Here is a 15,440-nt window from a genome sequence, read left to right as displayed (position 1 = left end):
AGCATCTGAGGAGCAGGAAAATTGACGTTTCAGGCAAAAGCCCTTCATCAGAACTGAATAGAGGTGTACAGAGGAGAGCAAAGTTGGGCTTAATAGGTTGGAGCAGTATGGAGGAGTGGATGGAATAGCATAGGTTGCCATTGAGTGTATAAGGGATTGTGCAGGTTGGAAGATGATATATAGGATAGAATAGAGTGTATGATGAGATATGGATGTGTGGGAAGGCATGATAGGGTATATGGAGTGTGACAGCATTGACAGGGGCAGGGGTGAAAGTAAGAGAATGTGATGTGTCAAGACTGGAGAGATGCTTTATTTTTCATCCTTTAATTTTAAATTTGGACACTGTGCCAGAACCCTGAAGAAGGCCTTCTACCCTGCCTGCTTCCCCGCCCGGCATTCTTTGTAGTTTTTCTGAGGTCACGTAAGCCTATTCCCAGCACCTTATCATCTGTTAATGGAAACCCCAACTTCTAGAGCACTTTCTCCCAAAGTGGTTTTATGAAGATGGAAAATGTGCTACCTGCTTGGCTTTGACTAAGAATAAATTGAAAGACAAAGTCAACATGACTTGCCTGAAACACAAACAAAAATAGCTGGAAAAATTCAGCAGATCTAGCTGCAAGTGTAGAGAGAAAACAGAGTTAAAGTTTCGGGTCCAGTGACCCTTCTTCACCAGGAAGGTTGAAATGTATGCTGAAGAAGGAATGGGGATGGGATGGATCAAACAATAGGTGGAGATCGAGCCCAGAGATAGAAATAACAGTTGGGCAGACAAAGGAATGGGTGAAGATGAACCTGGGAGAATGAATGGGGACCATTGGCGGCTGACGATTGATTGGTTGTGGTGGCAGCCCATGTGATGATGATAAGGCCTGGCGTGTGGGGGTTGGGGTGAGGACATGGGAAAAGGTGCTCAGACCCTAAAATTATTGAACTCGATATTGAGTCTGGAGGACTGCAGGGTTCCCAAGCAGAAAATGAGGTGTCATTCTTCCAGCTTGTGCTGACCTTCACTGGCAGGGATCAAAGTGACAGGCAACTGGAAGCTCAGCGTCTTTTTTGTGGATAGAATGTATTGTTCTACAAAGTGGTCACATAATCTGTGTTTCATCTCCTCAATGGAGAGATGACGACATTGTGAGCAGTGAATACAACAAATTTGCTACTGCTGGTTATGTATTTGAATGATGTTTTTAGACACAGAGTTTGAATATAGAAATCTAATGCAGTGATATTGAATCTTTTAGGTACTTGCCCATTATAATTGTGTGGGCCACAGACTGATTGTGACTAACAAAGGTTATGTCAGTCATACCTGCCAAGTGTAGAGCTGATGGAGCTGCACAATGAAAAGATGCAGATACTTCTATTCCCTGCAATGATCTCCTGCCCATGCTCCCACTTTCCACCTGCTGTTAAACTCACTCACTCTAAAACTTTGCTCCCCATAGCTGAAGTGTACAGGATCCCAAACCCATTTCCTTGTTGACCTACATTTCCTCTTGGTGCAAAATGCTTCAAACTCAATATACCATGTTCACATTCTTCTGTGGATTCACCTCCCCCCATCTTTACAGTCTTCACTGCTCCCCCTCAAAAGGTTGCCTAGGGAACACACTTCCTTGAGTGAGGTTGATAGAATATTGTTGAATAAGGGTATCAAGGGCTTAGACAGAAAGCAAGTAAATAGAATTGAGAGGTAGTTCATACATTTTCCAGTTGGAGGGTGAAACAGATTAGAGGGGCTGAATGGCCCATTCCTGCTCCTTATGAAGAAAATCAGTCAGAGGCTGAAATCTTTTTTGTATGTGAATGAGCAACAACGAAAGAACAAAATGGTGGGCTGAAGAGGAGATCTATAAATAAACCATTTTTTCAAAGTCAATGATGTAAAATGTGCAGTACGGTGGTTAAAGTTGGCAGTACAAATGTCCTGCAGGGCTAACTTACCTTGAATGATATCTCATACTGTTCGCCTCCCCAGATTTCCAGTCCTGAATCATAGCCACCCAATTCCCAGAACCACCGCTGATCAACAGCAAACAAGCCACCTGCCATGACAGGAGATCTGAAAGATAAAACAAAACTAAATACTGTGTATTATTGCTTCCATTTAGAGTTTATTGAGGATCACGCAACAGAAAATCATTGAAGTAACGGGGTGAAAAACCCACAATCACAGAATTGTTACAATGCCCGTTGGAGGCCATTTGGCCCATTGCATCTTGGCCCATGGGCTCTTCAAATGTGCATCATTACCTCGTGCCAATCCCCTGCTTTTTCATCGTACCCTTGCCCATTTTTTCCATGCAAATAATTGTCCCATATCCCTTTGACTGTCACAGTTGAATCTGCCTCCACCCCATTTCCAGGCAGCGTATTCCACATCCTAACTACTCGCTGAGTGAAAAAGTTTCATTCTCACACCTTGTTTGCTCATTTTCCTCAGAGGGTTGGGAGTCTTTAGAATTCGCTGCATCAAAAACCTGTGGATGCAGAATCTTTAAGTATTTGTCAGACAGTGCTACATCAATTTTTACCGAGGAGATGAAAGATTATCAGGAATATGCAGGAACATAGAGTCGAGGGTTAAAATCGGATCAGCCATGATCATACTGAATGGCAGATCAGGCTTAGCGGACTAAGTGGCCTATCCTTGTTCCCTGTTTATATGTTTGGATGCTCCTTTGGCAAATCACTTTAAATCTATGTCCTGTCTTTCTCATTTCTTTTACAGGTGAGAACTGTTTCTCCTTACCTACTCTAATTAGCCCTCTCAACATATCAAGTGCTGGTTTGTCAACTATAAAACATTAGCTGTGAATAAAAGAGTGTAATGAGTAAAACAGTAGTCTGGACATGGATGTAGGAATTTAATATGGAAACATAGAAAATAGGAACAGGAGAAGGCCATTCGGCCCTTCGAGCCTGCTCCACCCTTCAATCCGATCATGATTAATCATGCAATCTCAGTATCTTGTTCCCGCTTGGTACCCATACCCCTTGATCCCTTTAGCCACAAAGGTCATGTCCAGCTCCCCCTTGAATATATCTAATAAACTGCCCTAACAGCTTTTTTTGGGGAAACTTCCTTAGTTCTGGACTCGTCCAACATCAGGAATATTCTCCTCACGTCTAGCCTGTCCAATCCCATCAGGATGTTATATGTTTCTATGAGATTGCTCCGTCATTTGTCTAAATTCCAGCGAATACAATTTCTCATGTGTCAGTCCTGCCATCCCAGGAATCAGTCTGGTGAACTTTCGCTGGACTTGCTCAATCGCGAGAATGTCAAAAGATGTATATTTGTAGGGATTTAGATGGTGCATTACTCTTGGGGTGAGATACATTCATCTTGAAGTCAATACAGTGTAGGTTTACTGAAGTTATACCTATGTTCTATAGGTTAAACTACAAGGTGAGATGAATTCCCTGGAATTTAGAAGCTGAGGGCATGGATTCCATTCAAGTTTTCAAAATAAATAGTGAAACAGATAGAGCAGATTGAGAGAAATTAGAGCAGAAATTGTGGAAATATGGAGTCAGCCTACTCTTGCTTTTAATTGTAATTTGAATATGTAATTATTCGTGCTGGTTGTTGAATTTAAGACAAAGGGGCAGAGTATTTAATAGAGATAAGCTGTCCAACACTGATCTTTGGAAATGAGATAACCTTCACAAGGCCCATGGGAAATCACTAACTGGTCTCTTTGTGGAGCTCGTTGAACTGAGTTCCCTTGGTAATAATGGCCTGGCCAACTGGAACTCATCACCTGAGCCGATTTTAACCTAACTTAATTTCTAATATTTCTTTCAGACATTAAAAAGAAGAAAGTAAGACTTAATAGTGCCAATAGAGACAATTCCCAAGTGAATTTTCCCAATGGAAAATTACAGGCCGATCAGCCTAACCTCAGCTAAGGTTAGATTTTGGAGTTGAGCGTGTGGTGCTGGAAATGCATCAGGCAGGTCAGGCAGCATCCGAGGAGCAGGAAAATCGATGTTTCAGACATAAGCCCTTCATTTTGGAGTCCATTGTGAGGACTGAGATTTCTAAATACTTGGAAGTGTGGGGCAAAGTCAGCATGGTTTCATCAAGGGAGGTCATGCCTGACAAATCTGCCAGAATTGCTTGAGGAAGTAACGAGCAGTTTAGATCAAGTACAACCAATGAATGTTATCTATCTGGATTTCAGGAAGACCTTCGACACTGTGTCACACAGGAGGCTGCTAAGTAAGATAAGGGCCCATGGTGTTAGGGGCAAGGTGCTAGCATGGATAGAAGATTGGCTGTCTGGTAGAAAGCAGAGAGTGGGGACAAAAAGGGTCTTTTTCAGGATGGCAGCCAGTTACAAGTGGTCCTCCGCAAAGCTCTGTGTTGGAACTACAACTTTGTATATTAATGATCAAGATGAAGGAACTGAGGTCATTCTGGCTAAGTTTGCAGATGATACAAAGATAGATAGAGGGACAGGAAGGACAAGGTGGCTGGGAGGCTACAGAAAGATTTGGACAGGTTAGGAGAGTGGACAAAGAAGTGGCAGATGGAGTACAACGTGGGAAAGTGTGAGGTCATGCACTTTGGTTGGAAGAATAGAGACATGGACTATTTTTAAATAGAGAAAAAATTCAGAAGTCTCAAATGCAAAGAAACCTGGAGTTCCATTCCAGGATTCCCTCAAGGTAAACTTGCAGGTTGAGTTATAAAGGCAAATGCAATGTTGGCATTTATTTTTGAGAAGACTTGAATATGAAAACAGTTATGTACTTCTGAGGGTCTTTAAGGCTCTGGTCAGGATACATTTGAAGTATTGCGCGCAGTTTTGGACCTCATTTTTCAGGAAGGATGTACTGGCTCTGCAGCATATTCAGAGGAGATTCACGAGGATGGTCCCAGGAATGAACAATGTAACATATGCGGTACAGTTGAGGACACTGGGTCTATACTTGATGGAATTTAGAAGTATGAAGGGGGATCTAATTGAAACTTACAGAATAACGAATGGCCTGGACAGAGTGGATGAGGGAAGATGTTTCCATTGGTTGGAAGACTAAGACCTGAGTGCACAGCCTTAGAGTAAAGGGAAGATCTTTTAGAAAGGAGATAAGGACAAACTTCTTCTGCCAGAGAGTGGTGAATCTATGGAATTCAATGCCACAGAAGGCTGTGGAGGCCAGTCCATGAGTATATTTAAGACAGAGATAGATAGGTTCTTGATTGTAAAGGAGATCAAGGATTATGGGGAGAAAGTGAGAGAATGGGATTGAGAAACATATCAGCCATGATTGAATGGCAGAGCAGACTCAATGGCCTACTTTCTGCTCCTATGTCTTATGGTCTAATTAATTACTTTAAGCTTAAATGAAGAATGTAGGAATTGAATTTTTTTTAACACCTAAAGATCTGAAAGACTTTGAAATATACCTGAAAGAAAGGGAGAAGTATTCTAACATGGAAGATTCTTCACAAGCAGTTTTTTTGTTTATTACTTTCAAAGTCACATTGAATTAGCTGACAAGGCTCCAACAACCAGACACTTATAGAGCTGTCTGTTTACCTCCTAATTACTCCCAGCTCAAGAAACAACAAGTTGTTCATCTTCTCACAGGCAAATGCCAGTGACAGGAATCATTGAGTGATATGGTCATAGAAAGATGCTGTAATCACAGAGAATGTTAGAGAAACTCAGCAGATCTGGCAGCATTATGGAGAGAGAAACAGAGATAATGTTTTGAGTCTGGAATAACCTATTCAGAACTGACTAACTTCAGAAGGGTGCTATTTAGCAGATCTGGAAGACTGCATCTTTGAAAGTGCAGCACACCCTGAGAGTGTGATTCTAGAATTTGTGCTGAAATCATTGGAGCTGGCTGACTGATTCTGAGGCAAGACAGCAATCCACTGGGCTACAGTTCTGAAGGAAGTGTAGATTCATCACCTTCATTATTAATACTTTTATCTTTCCACTACTTCACTCTTTGCCTGCTTTATGCAACTGTGTAAAGTAAAATATAACCAAACTGTCAAGGTTTCAATCAGCATTATAATCATGCACATGAAAATCAACATGACTGATGGATTATTGTATTAAATTCTGAAGAAAAAAACACCTTCAATTTCAGTTCTGTACTGCAAGTCAACACTCATTAGGGGCACCATTACAGAAGAGCATTATTCTATACGGTGTGATGGGCAGTTCCCAGTATCAAGGCTTCTGCATATTGCTGTGTGTCACACTGAGCCTAATAACATAACTGTGTGTGTAGAGCTTTCTGCCTATGTTGGAAAGTCATTTTAAAACTGAAGTTGCAACAGAGAATGTCAGTAAACTCATGGTTAGATTGGCACCTCAAGCTCACATTAATGCTTTGTGCATCAAAACACCTCGGAATCTGCTTGTTGCTAATGTGGCTGTACTAGGTAAGTATAAATCACTCAATTTTACAGTTCCATTCCAATAATATTCTTTTTTCAATTAAATATGCATTGAAAGAAACCTATACATGTTCATTAACTCGTCTACTAATAATGGTCCCCAGTAACTGACTGAGGTAGGGGTGTGGCATTGCTAATCAGGGATAATATCACAGCTGCAGAAAGGAAGGTTGTCCAGGAGGGTTTGTGTACAGGGTCGGTATGGGTGGAAGTCAGAAACAGGAAAGGAGCAGTCACTTTATTGTGATTTTTCTAAAAATAAACCTCAAACAGCAACAGAGGCACGGAGGAGCAGATTAGGAGGCAGATTTTGGAAAGGTGCAGAAGCAACAGGGTTGTTGTTATGCATGACTTTAACTTCCCTAATATTGATTGGAACGTCCTTAGTTCAAGTAGTTTGGATGGAGCAGTTTTTGTCAGGTGTGTCCAGGAAAGATTCCTGACTCAATAGGTTGATTAGAGGGGAGGCCATATTGGATTTAATGTTTGGCAATGAACCAGGCCAGGTGTCAGATCTCTCGGTGGGAGAGCATTTTGGTGATAGTGATCACAATTCCCTGACCTTTACTATAGTCATGCAGAGGGATAGGAGCAGATGGTATGGTAAAGTATTTAATTGGGGGAGGGGAATTATAATGCTATTAGGCAGGAACTGAGGCGCCTAAATTGGGAACAGATGTTCTCAGGGAAATGCATTACAGAAATGTGGAGGTTGTTTAGGAAGCACTTGCTGAAAGAGCTGGATAGGTTTGTCCCCCTGAGGCAAGGAAGGGATGGGAGGGTGAAGGAACGCACAACATCTAATCAAGAAGAAGAAGGAAGCTTACTTAAGGTTGAGGAGACAAAGATCAGACAGGGCTTTAGAGAGTTACAAGGTAGCCAGGAAGGAACTGAAGAATGGACTTAGGAGAGCTAGAAGGGGGCATGAAAAAGCTTTAGTGGGTAGGATTATGGTAAACCCTTAGGCATTCTACACTTATGTGAGGAATGAGAGGATGGTCAAAGTGAGGGTACGGCTGATCAAGGATAGTGGAGGGAACTTGTGCCTGGAGTTGGAGGAGGTGGGGAGGTCTTTAATGAATACTTTGCTTCAGAATTCACTACTGAGAGGGACCTTGATGTTTGTTAGGACAATGTGAAACAGACTGAAATGCTAGAACAGGTTGATGTTAAGAAGGAGGATGTGCTTAAAAACATGAAATGCAAGGGATAAATAAGTCCCCCGGGCCAGACAGGATATACCCAAGATTGCAACAGGAAGCAAGGGAAGAGTTTGCTGCACCTATGGCAATGATCTTTGCATCTTCACTGTTCACTGGAGTAGTGCCAGATGATTGGAGGATGGCAAATGTTATTCCCTTGTTCAAGACAGGGAATAGGGAGGGAATTACAGGCCAGTTAGTCTGATGTCTGTGGTGGGCAAATTATCGAAGAGGATTATGAGAGCCCGCATTTATGATTACTTGGAAAACCATAGTTTGATTAGAGATAGTCAGCATAGCTTTGTGAGGGGCAGGTCATGCCTCAGAAGCCTTATTGAATTATTTGAGAATGTGACAAACACATTGATAAAGGTAGAGCAGTGGATGTGTGTATATGGATTTTAGCAAGGCTAAAGGTTTAGCAAGGATAAGGTTCCCATGGCAGGCTCATTCAGAAAGTACGGAGGCATGGGATACAGGGATATTTGACTACTCTGTGACCTCTGCTCTTTGTGATTTTTATCAATGATTTGGATGAGGAAGTGGAACGGTGGGTTAGTAAGATTGCTGATGACACGAAGGTTGGTAGAGTTGTGGATAATGTGGAGAGCTATTGTAGGTTGCAAGAGGACATTGACAGAATTCAGAACTGGACTGATAAGTGGCAGATGGAATTCAATTTGGAAAAGTGTAAAGTGATTCATTTTGGAACGTTGAATTTGAATGCAGAATACAGGGTTAAAGGCAGGATTCTTGGCAGTGTGGAGGAACAGAGAGATCTTTAGGTTCCATGTCCATAGATCCCTCAAAGCTGCCACCCAAGTTGATATGGTTGTCAAGAAGTCGTATGGTGTGTTGGCTTTCATTGGCAGGAGGATTGAGTTTAAGGGATGCAAGGTTATGTTGCAGCTGTATAAAGCCCTGGTTAGACCACACTTGGAATAGTGTGTTCAGATTTGGTCGCCTCATTATAGAAAGGATGTGGAAGCTTTAGAGAGAGTGGAGAGGAGATTTACCAGGATGCTACCTGGACTGGAGGACATGTCTTACGAAGAAAGGTTAAGGGAGCTAAGGCTTTTCTCTTTGAAGTGAAGAAGGGTGAGAGGCGACTTGGTGTACAAGATAATGAGAGGCATAGATAGAGTGAATAGTCAGCGACTTTTCCCCAGGGTAGAATTGACTCTTACAAGGGGGCATAATGTTAAGGTGATTGGAGGAAGTTTTAGGGGAGATGTCAGAGGTTGGTTCTTTACTCAGAGAGTGGTGGGTACATGGAATGCACTGCCAGCAGTGGTATTAGAATCAGATACAATAGGGACATTTAAGCGACTCTTGGATAGGCGTATAGATGATAACAAAATGAAGGATATGTAGGTTAATTTGACCTTAAAGCAGGATAAAAGGTCAGCACAACATCGAGGGCTGAAGGCCCTGGACTGTGCTGTACTGTTCTATGTTCTATGTTTTATTTCAGAGAGATTGAAGCACATGCAGAGAGGGAGAGAGAGAAACTGATTAAGTACAAAAATGGTTGCATTAAATAGGCAGGTAGTCAGATACTTCACAAATTGTACTGAGCGATTGTTTCCAGTTATCTCTGTTAATTTTTTTTTGAAAATCTGTTTTTTTCACCTTTCCCAGGATTTCAGAATGGACCCAACACCCTGCCTGCATTGAACCCTATCCACTTGACACTCTACCTCATTCACTTAGAATCATAGAATCCCTACAGTGCAGAAAGAAGTCATTCAGCCCACCGGGTCTGCACCGATCCTCCGTAAAACAATACACTCAGACCTAACCTCCGCCCTCACACCTCCGCCCTCACGCCCCTGCCCCATCACCCCTGCCCCCATCACCTCTTTTCAACCATATTTCGAAACCCTGCATTTACATGGCTAACCCACCTAGCCTACACATCTCTAGACACTATGGAGCAATTTAGCATGGCTAATCCACCTAACGTGCACATCTTTGTGGGACGAAATTGGAGCATTGGCTGAAACTCCCTCAGACACAGGGGGAGTGTGCAAACTCCATACAATCAGTCTGGAGGTTGGGTTTGAATCCAGGTCCCTGGCATTGTGAGGCAGCAGTGCCAATCACCTTGCCACACACTTGAGACCCTTCCCACCTGACATCATATGCCTGCCACCATACTCCCTATCCACTTGGCTCCCTATCAACTTGGCAATCTAAATAATTATTACCCAAACCCCACCTACTCATCTGGCATTGTACCCTCCTGTCAACCTAACTCATACATAATTACCCTTTGACAGGCAGCTGACATGACAGAATATGGCAACTGACTGCTGTGAAGAAGGAGGTGTGGTCTGCCTCCCCACCTCAATGGGACATGTCAGGATGGAGGCATAGCTCCACATTTTCTGATTGAGCCCTGATCGGAATCTACTGTCCGAAATACAGAGCTCTTTTGTGGTGTAGAAAAGAAGGAGCAGAGAGATAATTTGCCACTGCTCAGAAAATCTGCCACAGAAAGCCAATCTCTTAAGTCTAAAATCCAAGGCCATAATCTCAGGCCAAACAGTAGGTCATTTAATACGTAAGTGTGGAGCGACGTATTCTCTAAGTGGCTGGTGAAACTTTGGAGTTCTCCAACCCACAGCACTGGGGAAGTTCAATAATTGGCTTGGTGTCTAATTATGTGCACAGCTCATCTGTGAAATACGTTAGGAACATTTACTACATTAAAGGTGCTATGTTGCTCTGGCCTGGACTGGTTAGTCTCGTGCTTGTTCTACTCCCTCTAGATAAACCAAGAAGAAAGATTTTGAGCCAATGCACATTGACCAGGAATGTAACAGACACAAGCCCTTACCACACTTTTGAGTTAGAATCAACCTTTTTGAAGATAGTTAGGTAAAATTACAATTGTCCAAATTTCACTGTCAAAACAATGGCAAAGCTATTGAAGTGCACAGGATCACAGAATTATTATGGCACAGAAGGAGAGTATTCATCCCACCATGCCTGAATTATTTCTATTCCCTACTGCCAATAGCCTGGCCTTTCCCCATGTCTCCGCACACTGTTACTTTGCAAATTAGTAGCCAATATACTCTTGAATGCCTCCATTGAACTTGCCTCCACCATGTTTCCAGGCAGTGCATTGTCTACCTTAACTACTCGCTGTGTGAGAAAGTTGTTTCTCTGATCACCTTTGCTTCTTTTCAATTTATGCCTCTTTGTTCTTTTCTATTTTATGAACGGGAATAGCTTCTTCCTATTTACTCTGTCCAGATACTCATAATTGTGAAAACCTCTATGAAATCTCCTCTCAGCATTCTTCTCTCGAGGGACAATAGTCCTGATTTCTTCATCACTGAAGTTTCTCATTCTTGGAACCATTCTTGCAAATAATTTCTGCACTCTCTCTAAAGTACTCACATCTTTTCTATAATATGGCACCCATAACTGTACACAACACCCCAGCTGAGGTCTGACAAATGTTTTATACAAATTCAACACTACCTCCCCCATCTTGTACTCTGTGCTCTAATTTTCGAGCCAAGAACACTGTTTTATTCACTTCTGTCTGTAGGTGTCCTGTTACCTTCAATAACCTGTGCACACATTCACCAGGTCCCTCTGCTCCTCCAGCCCCTTTAGAGCTGTACTCCTTATTTTATGTTGTCTTTCAACATTTTTCCATCAAACGTGTATCATCTCACAATTCTCAGCATTGGACTTCATCTGCTATCTGTCTTGCCCACTTCACCACTTGTGTTTCACATTGTCCTTTTCACAGTTTAGAATTCTTCCAAGTCTCAGGTCATCCGCAAACTTTGAAACTGTTCCCCTGCACACCAAGATCTAAATCAGTAATATATATTAGTAAAAGCATGACAATATCACCAAACCATTTCCACTGCAATATTAAGGCTGAGAGGGACAGATTTCTGTTCCCTTAGGAATCAAGGGATGTTGGGAAAGACAAGAAATTGGAGGTAGTGTTAGCAGGAATCTTGCAGAAGTATCAGACAGTACAATCTACTGCTGCTCCTATATATCTTATTTCTTATTTAGCTTGGCCGTAAATGTGTCTATGCTAATCAGTTGAATTCTCCTTAAATTAGCAAGGTTCGCATTCTCACGTCTCACTGGGTAAAGAAGTTTCTGCTGAATATCCTGTTGAATTTATTTCGTGACTCTCTCTATTTTGCTAGTTCGAACTCCTCCCTTGTCTATCAAACTCATTCACTTAACTTTGAAGATTTGCATTAGCTCACCAGTCAACCTTCGCTTTTTCCAACCTTTCCTGATAAGTCCTTTTGATGGATCTGGCTGTTGACTCTTGCTAACCAACAGGTTGATTTATTGGAATACATTTCTGATACAGTGTTAACTGTGACCAAGATCCTTGCATGCCTCCGATAGCTAAGTTCAAATGTGGCCACATCAGTATTTCAAATTAAGCAGAGATTCCCATGTTGATTAAAATAGCAAATTCATGTTAAATGTAGGTAGCAAGGACATCACCAACCAGCATGTCAAGCCTGATCGCTAGCCACACAGTCCACCTTGGTGGTTTGGATAGTCTCCTTGGTGAGACACTGTTTGTTTAATCTTGCTTCATACCCAGCCCAGCTAACGTGACTGAAGAAGGGTGACTGGACTCGAAATGTGAACAATGCTTTCTCTCCATGGATGCCGCCAGATGTGTTGGATTTCTCCAGCAACCTCTATTTTGTTTCAGATCTTCAGCACCTGCAGTTCTTTGTCTTATTTCAGGGTGATAAAATTCTTCCTCTACAACTCACTGTAAAATGAGGACCCCTCCCCCCAACAGGATTTTGATAGCGGGGAATTCAACAATGGTGATACCATTGAACATTACCTCCTCTGACATCATCAATACACAAAAAGTTCCTGTCCCTGAGTGGTGAGTGTTTAATCTGCTAGCAGAACACACTTCACTTTAGCCAAGATACAAAGCATGCAAAAGATGATTGATTCATTCTCTGTCTTACCCAATTATTGTAACATCCTCTGCATTTAATACATCTCTTTAACTCTGTAATCTCATGAAATTTTCCTAATTAATTCCATTAATAACATTGAAATTTCAGTAACTAATTACATTATTAATTCATATCAATGCATTTATAATTCTATGCAATTTTATGATCAAACAGATGATTATCCCAGTAATTATTTTGCAGTGATTTAATAAATTCCCTTCCAATACATCCTACTGTCCACTGAGTAACAGATTATTCATACCTTGGAAGCTACGCAAAGTTTACTTACTTTGCGATGACTATCACATTTGTGGATCCATATTCTTTATTCATGCAGAGGGGAACAGTGGCATAATGATAATGTCACAGGACTAGTAATTCAAAGGTCAGACCTAATACTCCAGCAGCATGAGTCCAAATCCCACTATACCTGGGGGGTATGTAAATGAAAATACTTAATAAATCTGGAATGAAATGCTATGCTCATTTATAGTGCTCATAAAACTACTGGATTGTCATAAAAATCCATCTGGTTTGGTAATGTCATTCAGGCGAGGAAATTCAACAATCTGACCTCCACATCAAAGCAAACTGTGGTTGACTGTTAACCACCTTCTGAAAAGGCTGAGAAAGGCACTCGGTTATATCAAAACTACAGGACAAAAACAAAACACAGACCAGCGCAGGGTTGCAATGGTTCAAGAAGGCAGCTCACCATCATCTTTTCACGAGCAGTTAAGCATTGGCAATAATTGGCAAAACTGAAATCGATAGATTTTTGTTAGGTATGACTGTGAAAGATCACAGCAACACTCATTCCTTACAACCAATAACAGAATATCACACATTCAGAATCTATTTGCTATTGATACTGAATTATTACTTGTCATGAATTCCACTTGTTTAATTCCATACCACAAGAGGTTTCTCTTGAATTCCTTGAAGCATTTATTCATAAGACCATCGATCTTTAGAGTTGAATTATGCTATGTGGCCCTTCAAGCTTGCTCTCCCATTCAATAAGATCATGACTGATCTGGTTGTGGTCTGAACCCCACATTCCTGTCTGCCCCCTGTAGATCTTGACTCCTCCGACTATCAAATATTTGTGATCATCTTACATTTATGGCTTTAAAGTTATGGCCTTTCCAATAAGTGAAAACCCTCTTCATATTCACCGCATCATTCTCATCTGTGCCTTACCTTCTCCTGGACATGGTGACTCTGATGTTCTGCTCCTCTTTGAGTGTCCATTCATCTCCAGTACCAGAGTTACGTTGATGATAAGGGTCGATCATTCACTGTACAACAAAGTTGAACCTCGCCAAGGCTCCTTTTACAGCACCTCACAAATCCTCAACCTCTATCACTAAAAGGCTAAGATCAGTAAATGCATAGGACCACCATCACCTGCAAATTCCCTCCAAGCCACACACCACACTGGCTTAGAAATGTATTCCTGTATTGTCGCTGGGCCAAGATCACTGAACTGCTTCACTCACTATCTCCTTCATCAAAGCAATTAGAGATGAACGATAAATGCTAATCAAAAATCTAAATATGCCCAACTTCAAATTTGAGGTACTTCCACTAGGATGGCTGTACAGTGATCAGTGGAGGAAATATCTCGCTAACTCAGGGACAATGAGACCAATGGGTGACTTGATTGGGCACATCGTGGATTGGGTACTTTCTCAGGTAGGGAGGAGGGGAGAGGTTTTAATGTCTCTGGTGGTGAGCTGACATTGGGTGTAGAAGCAGAACAATTGAGTAAATCCTTTAAATTGAAACAGAGAGGTGTGGGGAATCTGGAATTCACTCTCCAAAAATCTGTTGAGTGGTCAGTTGAAAATTTCAAAACTGAAATCAATAGTTTTTTGTTTGGTAAGACTGTGAAAGATGACAGAAGCAAGGCAGATGGATGAATTTAGATGCAAGATGTAATTGAATAGTGGAATAGCTTGAAGGGGCTGAATGGCCTTCATCTTCCAATTTTCAACTAAGGGACCTATGAAGTTTTGATTTCTCTGTAGGGTTTGCCATGCCAGAAGCGCATAAAATGAAGAAAGAGGGCAAATCTGGCAGCCATGAGCCACATGGTTCCATGCTGTGCTTGGCTACCAGGAGACCACAAATGATAGGTTGCTGTGAAATAGACGCCTAAACAGCTAGTTTTACAACCCTCACCAATATGTAGCCTCCTTAGGAAGGAGGAACATAAAGCAGCAGGTGGAAAGGTTTTCAAGGTTTTTGGATCCTCAGGCTTAAATCTAGCGAACTGGGGAATAGGGGGTTAGACATCTTGAGGGAACAATTGAAGAGGTGGGAGTGAAGAAGAAAGAAGGGCTGAGGATCAAACTGGCAGTGAGAAGTATGTGCAAACTGGGGCAGGAGAAGGTAAGGTAATGTGGGTGCATTAAAATTGAATCTTCCATCTTTGCCAACCCAACTGTAGTAATAGTGAGAACAAGGCCTTGGTATCTTTTCTCCTCTGGTAGTCGGGGGCTTTCTTGTAGTTAGATGGAAGAACAAAAAAACTTCAGCAGACTTATCATAGGTAACAAGTCAAGATTCAAACCACCTAAGTCACTATTCATACATTACATTCTGCTCATGGAAAAAAAAGAGTAGAAGACATGCCTGCCACTTTAACACACCAACGTGTTCCCTGGCCAACATCTCTGTCTCAGGCTTGCTGCAGGGCTCCAGTGAAGCTCAGCACAAGCTGAAAGAACAGCACCTCACTTTCTGCTTGGGAACGCTCAATGTCGAATTCAATAATTTTAGGTCCTGAGCACCATCTCCCATGTCCTT

At 41.8% G+C, this 15,440-nt stretch overlaps 1 protein-coding gene across 1 annotated transcript in view; it reads right to left on the bottom strand.

The window, feature by feature from the left end:
• The window catches only part of galntl6 (polypeptide N-acetylgalactosaminyltransferase like 6), a 242,319-nt gene that overhangs the window by 183,769 nt on the left and 43,110 nt on the right, over positions 1–15,440 (bottom strand). Inside the window, exon 4 of the mRNA XM_043674606.1 lies at positions 1,954–2,071. Within this exon, the coding sequence (XP_043530541.1) occupies positions 1,954–2,071 (118 nt within the window). The remainder of the gene's footprint in view (positions 1–1,953; positions 2,072–15,440) is intronic.

This window comes from Chiloscyllium plagiosum, chromosome 2 (genome assembly GCF_004010195.1).
Source record: "Chiloscyllium plagiosum isolate BGI_BamShark_2017 chromosome 2, ASM401019v2, whole genome shotgun sequence".
Lineage (NCBI taxonomy): Eukaryota > Metazoa > Chordata > Chondrichthyes > Orectolobiformes > Hemiscylliidae > Chiloscyllium > Chiloscyllium plagiosum.
This window is presented reverse-complemented; position numbering and strand designations above follow the sequence as displayed.